Consider the following 20856-nt stretch of genomic DNA (forward strand, 5'->3'; position numbering starts at 1 on the left):
AGAATCCTCCCAGTAGGAGAGACTAGGAAAGGGAGTTGTCCCTTCTTCCCTCTTTTTTTTCTTTTCATGACAAGACTCTTAAAAATCCTCTCTATCTGCCTTATTTTTGTTCTTATTCTCTATTTCTGTTCTCATATTATGCCTTAGTGGTCTAAAACTTTTAAGCCAGTCCCCACATTCATTTTTGTGTCCACCTCAACTTTGGAAATGTTTCCTTTGACACAGAGTTCTGTGAGTTTCATTGTAGGGTTCACATTGAGAATTGTATTGTCATTGACTCATGCTTGTCATGCCTTCCTCATTAAAGTTCTTTTCCCTAATTAGCCTTCAAAACCCAGTTTAAACTTTACCTCTAAGATGACTTTTCTTATTTTCCAAGAAAGTTAATCATTCCTTTGTATCTTAATATGTATTTGAGTATTTCACTTTTATTAGATTTCTTTGTACAAGAACTATCTTAACTCAGCTTTGCCTCCTAGAACATAGTATAACTGATATATATTGTCAGTGTATAGTAAATATTTTAGTTAAATTTAGCCATTTCTAGATTTTCTTTTCTGTAATAGAACTTTTATTGAAATTATGACATGGCTGTTAAATTAGACTTGGTTTGGCAAGGGTTAGAGACAAAACCCCCAAAATCAAACTCTTCAAGTTAGAAACAAAGAAAAAGTCAGTGTCTTCTCTTTTGCAACTCAGATTTTTTTCTTTTGGGCCTATTTTAATAAATTTTAAAAATTCATTTTAGTTGATAACATACAAAGTGAGTGTGTATTACCTAACTGGCATGTTTGAGGTGAGGGGGGGAACATATGTGGTCAGTGACTCACTACTTTTAATTGATGAATATAATTAAAGAATCTTGAACACTGCTTTTAATCTTTCCAGACTATGTTTCAGATAGCTTTTCATTTTTCATTCTGAAGCATTAATATCCCTTTAGTGAGTAGATACTAGAGTTAGCTCTTGTATGTTATTTTGATAGGGTAGAGCTTTTCTTAACCACATTAGTAATAATATATTGTTTCACAGATTAACTCCAAAGATGTGAAAGTAAATTTGATTGACAGAAACCTGGCTTTTGTGATGGCACTCATCTCTGTTCTTCTGCAGGATAGTGACTTTTTTACTATTTAAATAATTCAGGCATTATTAAACAGCAGTGTATAGAAGTAACAAAATGTATTGTCTTATTATATTATAGTGGTTAAGAACATGGGATCTCTATTTTATTACCTACTAGGTGTTTAAACATGAAGTAGTATGTTCCCTTAGTTACCTCCTGTGAAGTTATTTTTATTTTATTCATTCTGTTGTCTAGTTTCCCTACTATTTTAATACTTCATAAATTTCAATAATTTTTTTTAATATCAGCTTAGTGTAAGACATTGAGCAGAGGTTTGGTGATGACGAGGTATATACAATAATGTAGCATACACAGTTTCTACCCCCAAGTTTCTTATGGGAATTTTTTTTTTTACCAAGACAAAGAGAGAGTCAGAGAGAGGGATAGATAGGGACAGACAGAAAGGAACAGAGAGAGATGAGAAGCATCAATCATCTGTTTTTCTTTGCGACACCATAGTTGTTCCATTGATTGCTTTCTCATATGTGCCTTGACCGTGGGCCTTTGGCAGACCGAGTAACCCCTTGCTCAAGCCAGCGACCTTGGGTCCAGGCTGGTGAGCTTTGCTCAAACCAGATGAGCCTGTGTTCAAGCTGGTGACCTCGGGGTATCGAACCTGGGTCCAGTCCAATGCTCTATCCACTACGCCACCACCTGGTCAGGCTGTGGGAATTATTAAAGTTTATTTCTGACTTACATGGGAAAGAATTCATTGATAAGATGGCACTTGATTAAATTTAAAGGACGTGGGGAGGGGATATGGAAACTGGACATTTCAAGTTTAGAAAACAAATGACATGTGGGAAGTTTAAGGAACACAGTGGCTGGGAATACATGAAAAATAGAGGGGAAATGATTGGATGTTTTTTAATAGGAAGCACACTATGGAAGACTTTGCATTCTAAGCAAATGAATTTGGACTTTCTTTTTTTTTTCTTTTTCCAAAGATAAAGAGAGTCAGAGAAAGGGATAGATAGGGACAGACAGGAATGGAGAGATGAGAAGCATCAATCATTAGTTTTTCCTTGCGTATTGTGACACCTTAGTTGTTCATTGATTGCTTTCTCATATGTGCCTTGACCGTGGGCCTTCAGCAGACCAAATAACCCCTTGCTCGAGCCAGCGACCTTGGGTCCAAGCTGGTGAGCTTTGCTCAAACCAGATGAGTCCGCGCTCAAGCTGGCAACCTTGGGGTCTCGAACCTGGGTCCTCCACATCCTAGTCCGACGCTCTATCCACTGCGCCATCACCTGGTCGGGCGAATTTGGACTTTCTTGTTAAGTGGAAGGCTTTTGAATGTTGCTTTGTGGTAAAATGTGATACAGGAATATTATTGCAGTGGGTAGATCTGTAGCAGCATGAACTGCTTGAAGGCAGGAAGATCTATTGGAAAACTATCTTCATAATCCAGGTTAAAAAAAAAAGTTAACCTGGTTTAGGATGGTGACAACTAATTAAAAGCAGATTGTAGAGGGGACAGATTTGAAGGCAGAGATTTAACCAAGAGAGAAAATATAGCAGACTCTGAGAAATGTCTAATAATTTGGACCATTCCATGTACTAAATAGACGGAATATTGAGCATCTTTTTAAAAATCAAGACATCAAAGAATTAGTAAAATAGGAGTTAGAGGACTAAGGCCTCAGATTATCTGAAATTTAAAGTAATGAGCTAAGCAGTCCATTCTGTTCTGCTCTGAAAGTGTGTGCTGATCCAGAAGAGACTAAGCTGTGGCTTTTTATTGGCCCTTTGGTTGGTGGGATGAAAAGGTGGAGTCCTGGGCCCACCAAGAGTGAGGATTAGGTGAACCCGCACTTCTGAAGACTGAGGATAGTATTCATGTCATCTGACATGCATGCTTTTGACCCATTAATCCACTTCCTGGTATATACCCAGTAGAAATACTGTACACACGTCCAACCTGCAAGTCACGTACTGTAAGCATGCACAGCAGCATTCTTCATTATAGCTACAACCTACTAAAACCTAAAATATCTACAGATAGATAATTATAGCATATTTATATAACTATTCAGCAACAAAAAATAAATTAGAATGTGATTACATAAAGAAATCTTAAAAATAATCATATTTAGTGAAAGAAAGACATAAAAAAAACACACCATATTTTCTATATGGTTCTGTTAATATGAAATTCAAAAACAGGCAAAACTGACAGTCTCCTCCAGGAGTCACCACAGGATCCTGCTTCAACTGTACTTGAATGGAACCCAGCACTCAACCTTCATCCCAGCCAACCACCCAGATCCAGCCTCTTGCCTTCTCCTCACAGCGACCTCGACTGCTCCAGGACACCGGCTACCACTCCAGCACCGCACAGCCTCTTCTCCTCCGCCTCCTACCCCGAGGACCCTGTCCAGTTTGCACGTGCACCAGAACTACCACCAGCACTCGTAGGGCGCCACCAACTGCCAGATCAGTCTGGAGCTCTACGCTTCCTATGTGTCCATGTCTCAATAGTTTCACAGCGATGATATGGTTTTGAAGACTTTTGCTGAATATTTTCTTCACCAATCTCATGAGGAGAAGGAGTATGCTGAGAAACTGATGAAGCTGCAGAACCAACAAGTTGGCAAAATCTTCCTTCAGGATATCGAGACACCAGACCTGACAACTAGGAGAACGGGCTGAATGCAGGAGTATGTGTTACACTTGGAAAAATGTGTGAATCAGTCATGACTGGAATTGCACAAACTGGCCGCTGATAATAATGACCCTCATTTGTGTGACTTCATTGAGACTCACTTCCTGAATGAGCAGATGAAATCCATCAAAGAATTGGGTGCCCACATAACCAACTTGTGTAGGTTGGGGTCCCCAGATCCTGGCATGGCAGAGTAGCTCTTTGACAAGCACACCCTGGGAGACAATAAAGAAACCTAAGCGTAAGGCTGGCTTCCTGTAGCTAGGTGGTGTTACCTTACCTTTTGTATAACTTGTACCAAACCGTCTGTTTATGTCCTTTCATTTGTACCATTCCTTCAAATAAAGTAATTTGGTCTCCCCTTCCCCCACCAAAAGAAAAGACAAAACTAAGCTATATTGCTTAAGGATGTTTGTTTAGGTGGTATAAAGAAAAATAGGATGGTGATTGTCTCTTGAGAGAAGAGTAACATGTTACTGAGAAGGGATGTACTAGAAGCGTTCTTGTCCAGGGTTGTGGTTATACACACATGCTTGTGCCGCAGACCAGCGTGGCTAGTAATTATCCAGGTCCTGAGTGAGAACTGTGTGGAATGAAGAAATAAACTAGGCCCTGTCCGTTTGGCTCAGCGGTAGAGCGTCGGCCTGGCGTGCAGGAGTCCCCGGTTCGATTCCCGGCCAGGGTGCACAGAAGAAGTGCCCATCTGCTTCTCCACCCCTCCCCATCTCCTTCCTCTCTGTCTCTCTCTTCCCCTCCTGCAGCCGAGGCTCCATTGAGCAAAGATGGCCCGGGCGCTGGGGATGGCTCTGTGGCCTCTGCCTCAGGCGCTAGAATGGCTCTGATTGCAACAGAGCGACGCCCCAGAGGTGCAGAACATCGCCCCCTGGTGGGCATGCCGGGTGGATCCTGGTCAGGCACATGCGGGAGTCTGTCTGACTGCCTCCCCGTTTCCAGCTTTGGAAAAATGGAAGGAAAAAAAAAAATAAACTATAGAGGTAAAGTATGGGATTCAGAGGCCTCTGCAAGCTGATGGCAAGCCAGAGCAAAAGCACCCCCCCCCCCATCTGCTTTGTTCTATAGTGCAGAGCCCTTTGCAAATAAGGAAGTCTCCCATACAAAGTCACATTTCCACGGCAACCCAAGAATTCTCCCAAGTGCAGAAACCCCCTCACCCACCCTGCTGCATAACTGAAATCAGCCAACATCAGAACAAACAAAAAGGGTGAGAGGAAGGGCATGTAATTCAAGCAGGTGAGGTGGGGGAATGGGACAAGTACAAATACTCAGCTTCATAGCCAATATGGAGTTGTGGGGAAGAGCTTAGCCTTTAGCTTAAGCCTTAAACTGCGAGAGCTTTGCCGGCTTGCAGTCTCCCACATGCTTGATTTATAACAGTTTGTAAGCAAGCGCTTGTTTATGTTTATGAACTTTCCTAGGATTGTGTTACTTCACAATTAAAATAACTTTAAGACACACACAGACATAGGAAAAGGAACAACCTTAAAAGGTAAAGTTCAGCTTATTTTTTGGACATATGGGATCAGTAGTGCCTTTGGTACCTTACAAGTAAATCTTAACATTTTGTCAAGACAACTTCTTCACTGTTTCCTAGGCTCTGGTATCACATCTATCTTAAACTTAACTTTGATCATGTCAGTTCATTTTATTAACCTTTACTACCTTTGTGATAGTTCCTGCTATATTAAAACTTATGAAATCCTGCCATACTTTTACTCCATTCTGTATGTCTCTACACTTCCTTGGGATGCACTCAACTGTTCAAGTCCCAATCTCAAGAAGATTGTCTTTGCAGAAACTTTTTATATTTCATATTTTATGTTGGGGTTGTGTTCACAGACATTAGGTATAATTGCGTATATCATATGCAACTCGTGGGATGCCCCCTGGATCTCCTGGTTCTCTGAGTTCTTACCGTGTTTACTGTTGTCATTTATTGAAGTTAGTTACATTTTACTATTACTTCTCCTAGCATTCTCCTCCCATCTCTTGCATATTCTATCACATTGCAAATAGCTGTCTCTCTTTTTCCTTGAATATTGCTAATGATTAGCACAATTCCCACATATAGTTGCTTAATCTGTGAGGGAGCTGTGGAAAACCGGGTCTTAATTGTATACTGTCTTATATTTTGATTGCTTTCTTCTTAGTTTTAGCATAGCAAGATCAAACACACTTTAAGACTTGCATCCCTTACAGCCTGGGGACTTCTATTAAATACATTGAAACACCATTATCAAAAGAATAAAAGGGTGCTTCTTTTCATATACTTGAAGGAACCATTTTTCTCTGATTCCATAACTGGAATCAGATCCACTATTGTACAAATCAAACAAGTAGTTTCTCATTTTATTTACTAAGTGTGCTGCTGTGTGTAGCAAAAAGACCACTGAGCAGAACAGGGGGTGTAGATTTCCTTACATGCACATATTGGGGCAGAGGGTGTAGAAGCTACTGTCTTAATTTTTTTAGAATTATAAAACATTTTTGATAAATAATATTGTTTCTTGTCATTTTGTTGGGAGTTTAGTCTCTTGAGGAATAAAAGCTTTGGATCTTCTCCACGGGGTGGTGGGATGAACATTTATAAATAAGTTATAATGTCTCAGATACTGTACACTTGTTGAAGTTCCAGCGACTTCAGGTTAGAAGAATCCAGTAAATTGAAGTAATCATAATCAAGCTAGAGAACATGGACAACTCTGAATGAAGGTGACACTTGTGTCATCTGAAGACTATAGTGTGGCGTTTTGTCTGTTATGAAGAGAATAGTCATTAGTTTCTTCTTAAAATGTCTGTAATAGTTTCAGATCTACCTTGAAAGTTCATATGAAATAAAACCTTATTCTTCAAAAAAAACCTTTTGGTTAGCAAAATATTGGTAATGGTTAAAGCTCAATGGTGGGAGGTGTATGGAAGTTCAATATTCTTCAGAGGGCCAGAAGAACAATAAGTTTAAAGCTGGTCCTTCATATTCATGAATTCTGCATCCATGATTCAGCAAACTAGATCAAAAGTACTCAGGAAAAGCAAAAATGTTATGTTGTAGCCTGACCAGGCAGTGGCACAGTGGATAGAGCGTGGGACGGTGATGCGGAGGGCCCAGGTTCGAGACCCGGAGGTCGCCAGCTTGAGTGCGGGCTCATCTGGTTTGAGCAAAGTTCACCAGCTTGACTCCAGGGTCGCTGGCTTGAGCAAAGGAATACCTTATCTGCTGAAGGCCCACTGACAAGGCACATATGAGAAAGCAATCAGTGAACAACTAAGGTGTTGCAACGAAAAACTGATGATTGATGCTTCTCATCTCTTTCCGTTCCTGTCTGTCTGTCCCTATCTATCCCTCTCTCTGACTCTCTTTCTGTCTCTGTAAAAATAAAAAATATGTTTTGTTGTTGTTCACCTGTACCAAATATGTACAGACTTTTTCATTGTCATTATTTCCTAAACAATACAGTATACCAGCTATTTCCATAGCATTTATATTGTATTAGGTAATATTATAAGCAATCTAGAGAGGATTTAAAGTATACAGGAGTGTGTGTGTGTGTAGGTTATATGCAAATACCATGCCATTTTATATGAAGGACTTGAGCCTCTGCAGATTTTGGTATCCATGGGGGATCCTGGAATCAACCTCCCACAGATTGTGAGGGACAACTGTATTTAAATTCTTCTGTAATAAATGGGTGTGGGAACCTTTTTTGAAGATGGTATGATTTGGATAATTCAAGCCTAGAAAGAGTTATAGTCTGTTTCACTGTGGTTAGTTTCTTAATATACTTGCTTTCGTCATGGCTCAAAACCCAAAAGGATGAAGTATGGAGGAGAAACGGACGCAAGTTTCTCAAATTATGCACTAAGATTTTTTGTATTGCACCTTGAAAGCAATATTATTGAATAGCTTTATCCAAATATTATTTTGCTTTTTTAAAAAAATTAGGTTGAGTTTTCCCTAATAGGGGAAAATTTTTATATCAATCTTAAAAAAAGTATTCTACGTTTTCTTAAAAATACATGATCAGTAAGTATGTTTAATTAGTCATAAACCACATCAAATACATTAGTAAAGTGCAAAATAAATTTATTTTCGATTAGCATTAACCCCCCCCTCAATTTTTAGTGATGATGAAAAGATGAGTGCTAATTTATTTTTGTTTGAACCATAATAAAGAACAGTCAGTTGTTATTAGTCTGTTGTCTTTACCTGTGTAAAGGGCAATTTATTTTATTTTATTTTATATTTTTATTTTTCAATTATAGTTTACATGCACTATTATTTTGTATTAGTTCTGAGTGTTCTGCATAGTGGTTAGTATAAAGTTATTCCCCTCAACATTTCCAGTACCCACCTAGCCCCATACATAGTTAACTATGTTATTCATACAATATAGCACATTCCCTAGACTGTATCTAACATTCCCATGACCATTTTGTAACTACCAGTCTGTACTTCTTAATCCCTTCACTTTTTTCACCCAGTCCTCCAACCCCTGTCCCCTCTGGCAACCATCATTCTGGTCTGTGTATCTTTGAGTCTGTTTCTATTGTTCATTTGTTTTGTTCTTTATATTCTACATATAAGGGAAATCATATTGTACAGGAGTGGGGAACCTTTTTGGCTGAGAGAGCCGTGAACGCCACATATTTTAAAATGTAATTCCGTAAGAGCCATACAACTACCCGTGTACCTTACGCATTACCAATAAAAATTTGGTGTTGTCCCGGAGGACAGCTGTGATTGGCTCCCGCAACCATGAACATGAGCAGTAGAAAATGAATGGATTGTAATACATGAGAATGTTTTATATTTTTAACATTATTTTTTTTAAAGATTTGTCTGTGAGCCAGATGCAGCCATCAAAGGAGCCACATCTGGCTTGTGAACCATAAGTTCCCGACCCCTGATATAGTATTTATCTTTCTCTGACTGACTTGTTTTACTTAGCATAATACTTTCTAGGTCCATCCATGTTGACACAAATGGCAAGATTAATTTTTTTTATGGCTGAATAATATTCCATGGTATATAGGTACCACCTCTTCTTGAGCCATTCATCTATCTATGGACACTTGTTTCCACATCTTCCCCCCTCCCCCTTTTCTGCATTTTTCTGAAGCTGGAAACTCGGAGGCAGTCAGACAGATTCCCGCATGCGCCCGACCTGGATCCACCCGGCACGCCCACCAAGGGGCGATGCTCTGCCCATCCCGGGCGTCGCTCTGTTGCGACCAGAGCCATTCTAGCGCCTGAGGCAGAGGCCACAGAGCCATCCTCAGCGCCCGGGCCATCTTTTGCTCCAGTGGAGCCTCGGCAGCGGGAGGGGAAGAGAGAGACAGAGAAGAAGGAGAGGGGGAGGGGTGGAGAAGCAGATGGGCACCTCTCCTGTGTGCCTTGGCCGGTTATCGAATCCGGGACTTCCGCACGCCATGCCGACGCTCTACCACTGAGCCAACCAGCCGGGGCCTGTTTCCATATCTTGACTATTGTAAACAACGCTGCACTGAACATAGGAGTGCATATATTCTTTTGAATTAGTATTTTGGGTTTGTTTCATTCTGTTCCCAAAGTGGACCCTGGGTCATAAGGCAGTTTCATTTTTAATTTGTTGAGCAAACACCATACTGTTTTCCATCCTGGCTTCATCAGTCTGCATTCCACCAACAGTGAAAGAGGGTTCCTGTTTCTCCACATACTCACTGACGCTTGTCTGTAGATTTATTGATGATAGCCATTATGACAGATATGAGGTGATACCTCATGATTCTGATTTTGCATTTCTCTGATGATTAGTGACATTGAGCATCTTTTCCTATGTCTATTGGTCATCTGTGTGTCCTCTTTAGAGATGTTCCTTTTCAGGTCCTCTGCCCATTTTCTAATTGGAATGTTGTTGTTTTTATGTGTATTTTAATAAATTTTTTATATTAACCACTTATCAGATGTATCATTGGCAAATATCATATCCTTTTCAGTTGGTTTTCTTTCCATTTTGTTGGTTTCCTTTACCATGCAAAACCTTTTTAGTTTGATGAGGTCTCATTTGTTTATTTTTTCTATTGTTGCCCTTGCCTGAGGAGATGTATCAGAAAAATATATCTAAATATATGCTAACAGAACTCTCAAGATTTTACTGCCTGTGTTTTCTTCTAGATGTTTTATGGTTTCAGATTTAATTTGTCTTTAAAACATTTTGAGAAAACTCAAAACTTTCAAAGAAATTCTTATAGGCTGTGTAAGTCCTCATTAGAGTTTTTTTAAAGGAAAGACAGAGGAAGGGAGAAGGATGAGAAGCATCAGCTCATAGTTGCATCACTTTAATTGTTCACTGATTGCTTCTCATACATGCCTTGATGGGAGAGGGGGCTCAAGCCAGCAACTATGAGATCATGTTGGTGATCCCATGCTCAAATCAGTGATCTCAGGGTTTTGAACCTGGGATCTCAGCATCCCAGTTCAACTCTCTTTCCACTGCGCCACCAGTCAGGCTAATTTTTTGTGTTTTCTTTTTTAATGAAAGCCAAAAGTTTTTCTTAGAAAAAAAAGATTTTTATCCTTGAATCCTTAGTTTTACTTCTCTGGAATTCTATAGTTTATATGTGTACCAGTCATCTTACATAATGATATCAGTTCTTTTGAAAGAATAGCTTTAAAAACCACAAAGGATGCAGTGAATCTTTTTAATTTGTATGAAAATTTACATTCTATTTCAGGAGCCCTTTTAAAATTTTTATCAAAGTAATACAATTATAGTTTTAACAGTAGTTTTACAAGAATTATAAATGAAAATTAATGCTCTAAATTCTGAGTTAGTCTTTTTCCACAAGAGAAATAACTGTTGACATCAGTATTTCTTCTTTTTGTTCTTTTCCAAGCGAGAGGAGGGTAGCTAGAGAGGCAGACTCCCTCATGTGCCCCGACAGGGATCCACCCAGCAGTCCCAGTATGGGGCCAATCTCTACCCATCTGGAGCCATACTCACAACCAAGCTATTTTTAGCACCTGATGCAGAGGTTCCATGGAGCCATCCTCAACACCTGGGGCTGATGTGCTTGAAACCAATTGAGCCATGGCTGTGGGAGGAGAAGAGAAAGATAGAGGGAGGTGGGGAGGAGATGGCCACTTCTGTGTGTGTGCCCTAACTGAGAATTTAACCTGGGACTTCCACACACTGGGCCAGCGCTCTACCACTTAGCCAACTGGTCAGAGCCACATCATTATTTCTTAATAACTTGTCTATACAGCCATACTGAACTATATCTACTATCTTCTTTCTATAGAATGAGGTTTAAGCTGTGAAACTAATGTCTATGTGTAAAGCCTGGGGAAAGCCTCCTCTCCTACTTTGTCTTCTCTTGTTCTCCTTTGTGCTGTTTTAAAACTCATTTTCATGCCTTACCTGTTGTTTGTGTTCTTATATATATGATGGCAGTTCTTTTTTGTGTGTGACAGAAAGAGAGAAAGATAGATAGGGACAGACAGGAAGGGAGAGAGATAAGAAGCATCAGTTCTTCACTGCATCTTCTTAGTTGTTCATTGATTGCTTTCTCATATGTGCTTTGACAGGGTGTGGGAAGGGGCTGTAGCCGAGCAAATGATCTCTTGCTCAAGCCAGTGACCCTGTGGTCATGTCTACGATCCCACACTCAAGCCAGTGACCTCATACTCAAGCTGGTGAGCTCGTACTCAAGTCAGATGAGCCCCTGCTCAAGCCGGCGACCTCAGGGTTTCTAACCTGGGTCCTCTGCATCCCAGTCTGATACTCTGTTCACTGCGCCGCCATCTGGTCAAGCATGAGGGCAGTTCTTACTCATATAATTTAAATCTGTTTAGCCTGACCAGGCGGTGGTGCAGTGGATAGAGTGTCGGACTGGGATGCAGAGGTCCCAGGTTCAAGACCCTGAGGTCGCCAGCTTGAGCGCGGGCTCATCTGGTTTGAGCAAAAGCCCACCAGCTTGAACCAAGGTCGCTGGCTCCAGCAAGGGGTTACTCGGTCTGCTGAAGACCCGCTGTTAATGCACATATGAGAAAGCAATCAATGAACAACTAATGTGTTGCAACGCGCAATGAAAAAACTAATGATTGATGCTTCTCATCTCTCTCCGTCCCTGTCGATCCCTCTCTCTGACTCACTCTCTGTCTCTGTAAAAAATAAATAAATTTAAAAAAATTAAAATTAAATCTGTTTAATGTGTTTTTTTGCTCCTTTGATTTTATCTTACATATACTTTGCTAAAAGTGGAAAAAATTATACCATTAGAAGCAGGGACCAAAGAGTAGTTGAAATGGCAGTTTCTAGAAGAGGTGTTGGTGTCACAGACCACTTTTAGTGCTTTGTCAGAGCACTAAAATTAATGTACGTTTGTCCCTCGCCATATCGTGGTTCACTTTCTGCAGTCTCACTGTATTGCGGATTTTTAAATTGTATATATCTAATTTTATATTGTGGGTTTTTCACTCTATTGCGGGATTTTGTGGTATATGGGTGTTCTTATATGTTATTTTAATTGTTTTTGCAATAAAATAAGCAAAGTAAGTGTGGGAAAGATTTATAAGAGTGTGGGGAGGGTTTATTAAGCCTTAAAATATATATAAATAATAAAATAAGTATAGGGTCGCTACTTCACAGATTTTCGCCGATCGTGGGGAGTTCTGAAACCTAACCCCCACAATGGACGAGGGACCACTGCATAGAATAATTGTGACTGTTTTGGTCATCTGGTACCTATAAAATGCCACCTGAAATGATTACCTTTGATATTTAAGTTACATTATAATTACAATTGTTGAATGAAATCTCTATCTTAAAAAATTATTTGGTTTCTTATAAGTAAATGTTTATATTTTCATGTTTTACATTTACAGTGTATAATATATTCTTAAAATTTTACACGTACGTATGTGTGTTTTTGTTTTTTTTCAGACTTATAGCAATAGACTATTGACTTGTCATATGTAATCGGAGCATTAAAGACCTACAAGGAGGATTGAACTCTGATAACCTATGAACACATGGTAGAAAAGCCCACTATATAACTTTAAATAAGCTTAGCATTTTTGGTTTTTTGGGTTTTTTAAATTTTTTATTTATTTACTTTTTTAGATTTTTATTTATTCATTTTTATTAGAGAGAGAGAGGAGAGAGAGAGGGAGAGAGAGAGAGAGAACAGGGGGAGGAGCAGGAAGCATCAACTCCCATATGTGCCTTGACCAGGCAAGCCCAGGGTTTCGAACCGGCAACCTCAGCATTCCAGGTTGACGCTTTATCCACTGCGCCACCACAGGTCAGGCACATTTTTGGTTTTTTGATGGAGTGGGGAAACTAATTGTGATCTCCCCACATTGAGGAGTGTCTAGATTGAAGGAAAGCTCACAGTGCCATTCTGTTTTTATTGTCCTCAATATGGTTTTCTCGAAAGGATGGGCAAGGGCTGCAGGAAAGGAGGGAAGCAATGTCCCCAGCTATGTTTTGCAGCTCTATACGAAGTAAGTAAAGCAGAGAGAATGTATTAGCTCATTAAACAAGGTATCTGAAGTGTAGTGCTTCACACTGAATGAGTCTCTTCATTTTGGCCTACTTTTCACAAGGCAAGGGTGTACATAAAAGCCAGCCAGCTGAAAGAACTTTCAAATAGTGAGGAAGTAAACAGTATATTATTGGAAGGTAAGAATCCACTCACGTTCTTGAGCCCAGTAGTCCTTAATAAAACTATCATAATGAGGGGGATGGGGAGAGGGCTTCTTTTTTCTCTCACTTTTCTTTCTTTAAACTCAGTGATAGGAGGGGAGGCAGAGACAGAATCCCACATGCACCCTGACTGGGATCCATCTAGCAAGCCCACTAGGGGGCGATACTCTGCCCATCTGGGGTGTTGTTCGGTTGCTCAGCAACTGAGCTCTTCTTAGTGCCTGAGGTGTAGGTTATGGAGCCATTCTAAGTGCTAGAGGCCAACTCGCTCCTATCGAGCCATGCCTACAGGGGTGGGAGTGGGGGAGAGAAGCAAGAAGTGGAGGCACCGGTGTGGAAGCAGATGGGTGCTTCTCCTGTGTGCTCTGACTAGGGAATCAAACCCAGGGCATGCACACGCTGAGCCAACACTCTACCACTGAGCCAAACAGCCAGGGCCTCTTTGTTCTCCTAACAGTAGTCAACAAACTCATTAGTCAACAGAGCCAAATATCAACAGTACAACGATTGAAATTTCTTTTGAGAGCCAATTTTGTTGTTGCATTTTTCCGAAGCTGGAAATGGAGGCAGTCAGACAGACTGCACGCCCACCAGGGAGTGATGCTCTGCCCCTCTGGGGCGTAGCTCTGTTGCCAGAGCCATCCTTGCGCCTGAGGCAGAGGCCACAGAGCCATTCCCAGCGCCTGGGCCATCTTTGCTCCAATGGAGCCTCGGCTGCAGGAGGGGAAGAGAGAGACAGAGAGGAAGGAGATGGGGAGGGGTGGAGAAGCAGATGGGCGCTTCTCCTGTGTACCCTGGCCGGGATCGAACCTGGGACTCCTGCACGCCAGGCCGACGCTCTACCACTGAGCCAGCCAACCAGCCAGGACTGAGAGCCAAATTTTTTAAACTTAAACTATATAGGTAGGTACATTCCTTATTGAGTTAGTGCCCACACGTGGTATTTTGTGGAGGAGCCACACTCAAGGGGCCAAAGAGCCGCGTGTAGCTCGCAAGCCGCAGTTTGCTGACCAGGGTCTTAAGAAAATTAAATAAAGACTTTAATTAAGAGACGAGGGAATCAAGATGAACTGATAAAACAATAGAATACGATGTGAGGGAAAGTGCACAGTACTTAAAAACAGAATGAAGGGACAAGTAATAATCTCGCAGAACCTAAAGCCACATTGGCAACAGCAAGAAATAGAGCAGATACTGTGAAAAATAGAAACAGGTAAGACAGAAAAAGGACAAAGAAGACAAGTTAACAGACACTGGGTTGGGTACCAGTCAAGCAGTGCACATTAAGGATCTTGAAGTAATTACCGTATTTCCTGATGTATGAGATGCACATTTCCCTGAAAAATTTGGGGTCTAAAAACTAGGTGCATCTTATACAATGATTATAGTTGTGGGGTTTTTTTTGCATTTCCCACTTTTTCTTGTGGATGAGGAATTATATGAATTTTATGATGAATAAAACTTGAGTTCAATAACTATGAAATCCTTTTCTTTCCCTCCATCAAATTTTGGGCCCCAAAATTAAGGTGCATCTTATACATGGAGGCATGCGGTAAAGATCTGAATGGCATTTTTTTTTTTTTTTTTTTTTGTATTTTTCTGAAGCTGGAAACGGGGAGAGACAGACAGACTCCCGCATCCACCCGGCACGCCCACCAGGGGCGATGCTCTGCCCACCAGGGGGCGATGCTCTGCCCCTCCGGGGCGTTGCTCTGCCGCGACCAGAGCCACTCCAGCGCCTGGGGCAGAGGCCAAGGAGCCATCCCCAGCGCCCGGGCCATCTTTGCTCCAATGGAGCCTTGGCTGCGGGAGGGGAAGAGAGAGACAGAGAGGAAGGGGGGGGGTGGAGAAGCAAATGGGCGCTTCTCCTTATGTGCCCTGGCCGGGAATCGAACCTGGGTCCCACACACGCCAGGCCGACGCTCTACCGCTGAGCCAACCGGCCAGGGCCTCTGAATGGCATTTTAAAAGAGAAAGTTAAATGCTACAGTAAACCCTATAAAATTACTAAAAACTTAATGAATAAAGAAACCTACCATATTTTTTGCTCCATAAGACGCACCTAGGGTTTTAAGGAGGAAAATAAGAAAAAAAATATTCTGAACCAAATGGTGTGTTAAAATATTTAATAAAATATACCACAATAATATTTCAATAGTGTAAACTCAACAGCAGTATTAACAACCATTAGCACTGTTATTAACAAATGAGAAGAGACTTTAATGTTCAAATACTCTTTTAGTTGTCCAGGAACCCGCAGCAGCTAAAGAAAATGAACATTTGCTTCATAAGACGCATGGGCACCCCCCCACTTTTGGGGGGGGGGGTGAGTCTTATGGAGCAAAAAATACAGTACATATGTGCAAATTGAAAAAGGATTTGAATTATAAAATGAAAATTATTTTGACCATAAATTTCGGTAACAACAGGCACCAGAAGAAAATGGATTATGTTAATATAGAGAGGACTGATGGGAGAACGGGGATGGGGCTTTGTGGGATGCAGATATTGACTTATAATGTAATTAGTGAAAAAATTATAGAAACTTATAATCAACTGGTGAAAAATCCAGGAAGCTTCATTCAAAACTTGAGGGTTCAGTATAGGGTCATTTAATATAAGAAAAATCAGTGTATTATTTGAAGTTGACAAATTAAGAAATATGTTTAAGTTTTGATTTTATTATGTTTATATAACCATTGTAGAGTCATTTCTGGGCAAGTCATGTAATAAATAAAAACAAAAATAATTTGGTGACTGAGACTGAGAGAGACAGAGAGAGGGACAAATAGACAGGAAGGGAGAGAGCTGAAAAGCATCAATTCTTCATTGCAGCACCTTAGTTGTTCATTGACTGCTTTCTCATATGTGCCTTGACCTGGAGACTATAGCAGAGCGAGTGACCCCTTGCTCAAGCCAGCGACCTTGGGTTCAAGCCAGTGACCATGGGGTCATGTTCATGACCTCGCGCTCAAGCCGGCGACCTCGGGGTTTCGAACCTGGGTCCTCAGTGTCTCAGTGGATAGAGAGTCGGACTGGGACGCAGAGGACCAAGGTTCAAGACCCTGAGCTCACCAGCTTGAACCCAAGGTCGCTGGCTCCAGCAAGGGGTTACTTGGTCTGATGAAGGCCCATGGTCAAGGCACATATGAGAAAGCAATCAATGAACAACTAAGGTGTTGCAGCGCGCAATGAAAAACTAATAATTGATGCTTCTCGTCTCTCTCCGTTCCTATCTGTCTGTCCTTGTCTATCCTTCTGACTCACTCTCTGTCTCTGTAAAAAAATAAAATAAATAAATAAAATTTTAAAAATAAAAATAAATGGAAGTTAATTTAATAGAGGAAAAAGATTTCTGGGCCTTTTATACCTAGCGATGGGAGTGGATTCTCCCATGCTATTTATCTGGGCAGTATTTCAAATTTCTTTGTTAGCTTCTAGAGTGGATCAAAAAGCTATAACTCCAGTATATGCTGTTTTCAAGAAAGGTGCCTAAAGCAGAGGAATTCAGATTTACTGCTATTGTTTATCTTTAAGAAGTAACTCTTGTGACTTTTTTAACTTGACAGATCTATCTATCTATCTATCATCTATCTATTTTAGAGGGGTAGAGAGAAGGGGGGAGGAGCAGGAAGCATCCACTCCCATATGTGCCTTGATCAGGCAAGCCCAGGGTTTTGAACCAGTGACTGTAGCATTCCAGGTTTACACTTTATTCGCTGCGTCACCACAGGCCAGGCCTCTTGTTCCTTTTTAAAAAGAAATTGAATTCTTACAGTACGATTCTTCTACATACCAGGATTACAACAATAAAATAGTCCCCATGAGATTTGCATTCTAGCAGAGAATATATAAAATAGTGATTACAGAGTTAGTAATGTGGTGTTGGCAGGAGTACAAAATACCAAGAGGGCATAACACTAGGGAACCTTATGTAATTGGAATGGTGGGGCTGGTGCAGCAGGAACTGTCAAGGAAGACTTACTTGAGGAAGTGAGGTTTAAGCAGAGACCCAAAGGTAGAAGAAACACCTTTCAGTAAAATGGTTAGCCATTTGGATTAAAATGATATGTAATTCTCTGCTTTATTCCTTATCACACAAAAATAATTTTAATGTGAATCAACAGTTTTGATAGAAACAGTTTAAAGGGAAGGTCTAAATCATGGATGTATTTTTATAATCTCTGGGTATAGAGACATTTTAAAGCTTGATATGAAATCCAGAAGCCACATCAGGTTGCAAGGTAATTTGCCTTCATAAAAATTAAATGTGGCAATTAAACAAGGTTGCAGGACAAGTTGGAAACTGAAGATGAAAGCAATCCATGACATAAAGGGTTACCCTTCCTGTTTACACACCGAACTCATAAAATAATAGTAAGATCTTCACAGAAAAACATACTTAGCCTGACTAATAAAGAAATGCAAGTTAAATCTAGATACATTTTCCAGTCAGATTTGCCAGTGTTTTAATCTAGGATTGTTTATGTGTATGGAACAGCTGAATGTCCCTCAGTATAAGGTTAAGTAAATTATAGTACATACCTACTATGGAATATTTTGCAACAGTGAAAAAAAATAATGTGGGCCTATGTTTATTGACAAAGATGCCTGTTAGTACTGTTTAGTGAGGAAAGCAGGTTATAGATTTGGAATACAGTATTATTTTTATGAAATTGTAGGTACATGTTTATTTTGCAGTATATACATAGAATGCTTTCTACAATATTCATCAAAGTATTAGAAGTCATCAATTTTTTTTTTTTTTTTGTATTTTTCTGAAGCTGGAAACGGGGAGAGACAGTCAGACAGACTCCCGCATGCGCCTGACCGGGATCCACCCGGCACGCCCACCAGGGGCAACGCTCTGCCCACCAGGGGGCGATGCTCTGCCCCTCTGGGGCGTTGCTCTGCCACGACCAGAGCCACTCTAGCGCCTGGGGCAGAGGCCAAGGAGCCATCCCAGCGCCCGGGCCATCTTTGCTCCAATGGAGCCTTGGCTGTGGGAGGGGAAGAGAGAGACAGAGAGGAAGGAGGGGGGGGGTGGAGAAGCAAATGGGCGCTTCTCCTATGTGCCCTGGCCAGGAATCGAACCCGGGTCCCCCGCACGCCAGGCCGACGCTCTATCGCTGAGCCAACTGGCCAGGGCCAGAAGTCATCAATTTTGTATAGTCAGATTTTGGGTGATAGAAGTTTGTCTTAATGAGCATGAATATTTTTTATAAACAGGTGTTTAATTGGTTTACATATTTATATTTAGTGTTAGTTACAGATGCCTTCTATTTAGGTAAAGCCTAGTATCTTAGGCTTCTTCAGAGATAAAATTTGTAGGAAAGCATTTGATGTTCTGCTTCATATATTTTGATTAGCTGAATCATCAGGGACAACTTTAACTTTGTATTTATTAGTACCCCTTTTATAATCTGTTGACATCTTGATTGGTAACTTGATCATTTCATTGAAACATACTATAGTCAAAGAACATTCATAAAAAGGTATTTTTTAGTGTTAGGAGAGTTCTCATTGTAATGATTTTTCTGGAAGTATAGTAAGTGCTTTGACACAAAGCCTGAACAAAAGCTTTACTAAAAATATTGGAAATCTCTTTCGAGTATTGTTTTGTTTTGTTTTGTTTTTTAACTTGAGAACTTTGTAAAGAACATTGTAGTTATTGAAACCTGGTCTTTACATAATTGACCAAATTCCATGTTAACATGTTTGCTGGTTAAATTTACTCAAAGATCAAAAGATTATTTTTTACTTACTGCTTTCCTTTTAGAATATTAAGATATCCAAGGAGAACAGGGACCATGTCTCAGATGGTTTAGTGGAAAATAATTGTGCTAAGTATTTACCACTATCTTCTGTCAAGCCATTTTCAGTTTAGTTGAGACTCTGGAGGTAGTATGTGGTATGTCATATTTCTTGATATCTTAAATAGTGAATTACTTCTGTATATTTAAATACATGTTTTATGAAAAGGTAATATATAGACTAGATAGAAACATTTTAAGATATAATTGATATTTTCTCTTCCCCTTTCCTAATAAATTTAAAAGTATTTCAAAATATTTAGAAAGCAAGTCTGTTTTATAAAGTGAGAGTCATGTAATGTTTTTATTTTTTAAATGATTTGTGGGGCAGGTGTGCTTGGTGGTTTACTTGCTAATATATTTGAACTGCTATAACTAAAATTAGTAATTAAATTAATTTATTTGTAAAAAATATAGCCTAGCCTTTTAAAATAGTGTTATTCCTCCTCATAAGGTACCACTAGCAATAGTATATATAACTTTCATCTTTAGGTATATTTAAAAAAATTTTTTATTTATTCATTTGAGTGAGAGAAAGGAAAGGAGGGAGAGACAGAAATATCTATTCATTCCTGTATGTGCTCTGACCAGGTATCAAACCCACAACCTTTATATATTGGGATGATACTCTAACCAACAGAGCCATTTGGCCAGGGCTCATCCTTAACTTTTAGTTGTACTGTTAAAATACTAACAGCTTAACTTCCCAGGTAAAAAGCGAAATAAAAAATATCAAACTAGCAACAAAAATTCAATCTGCTTTCATTATACTTCCATTTGCTACAATTTGTAGCCACACAACTCATTTCCTCTGAGCAAAAAAAAAAAAAAAAAAAAAAGGTTATAATTTAATCTTGGTTTATTCTAATTTAGTTCATTGCTTTTCCCTATAGAAAATCAGGTTTTTGGAGAGCTCTAACAGTGTGCTATTGCTGGGCTCTCATCCTTTCTGTTTAAATAATGCAGGTACTTTGATGGAAACCTGGAGAAGCTCTTTGCTGAGTGTCATGTAATTAATCCAAGTAAAAAGTCTCGAACTCGTCAGATGAATACAAGGTCATCAGCACAGGATATGCCTTGTCAGATCTGCTACTTGAACTACCCTAACTCGGTGAGTATCTGGTAGTTTAAGGCTAGCACTGACTATTTCAGAGGGTCAATCACTTTAATTACTTAAACAAAGGAAAGTCTGGGAGCCTGGGGTTGTATAAAGCAGTCAACTATTAAAATACTGAGGATAAGGAAAGGAAGAGAAAGAGCACACCCTGTACTAGCTTCCTTCTCCCCTTCGTTTTTTAAAGTGGAAGTTAGGCAAGTTGTCATTACACATCTCAACCTTTTCTGAGTTTCTTTTACCCCCAAGGGAGAATTGTGTGATAGGTAGGGCAGTGAAGTGAGTAAAATTATTCTTCATCCAAATTAAAATAGGTTTAAAACTAAGTTTTAAAAATACAATCCAGAACACTTACAAAATATCTCTAATGTCTCACTAGGGAGCTTTCAGGATTTTTTTTTTTTTTCTTATTTTTTGGGTGACACTGGTTAACA

General features: G+C 39.9%; 1 protein-coding gene across 2 annotated transcripts in view; it reads left to right on the plus strand.

Moving 5' to 3' along the window:
* The window catches only part of ARIH1 (ariadne RBR E3 ubiquitin protein ligase 1), a 132058-nt gene that overhangs the window by 66643 nt on the left and 44559 nt on the right, over positions 1 to 20856 (plus strand). For both annotated transcript variants that reach the window (XM_066388540.1, XM_066388539.1), the window contains one exon: positions 20275 to 20419. In XM_066388540.1, the coding sequence (XP_066244637.1) occupies positions 20275 to 20419 (145 nt within the window). The remainder of the gene's footprint in view (positions 1 to 20274; positions 20420 to 20856) is intronic.

The sequence above is a fragment of the Saccopteryx leptura genome, chromosome 6 (genome assembly GCF_036850995.1).
Source record: "Saccopteryx leptura isolate mSacLep1 chromosome 6, mSacLep1_pri_phased_curated, whole genome shotgun sequence".
NCBI classification, from domain to species: Eukaryota; Metazoa; Chordata; class Mammalia; order Chiroptera; family Emballonuridae; genus Saccopteryx; species Saccopteryx leptura.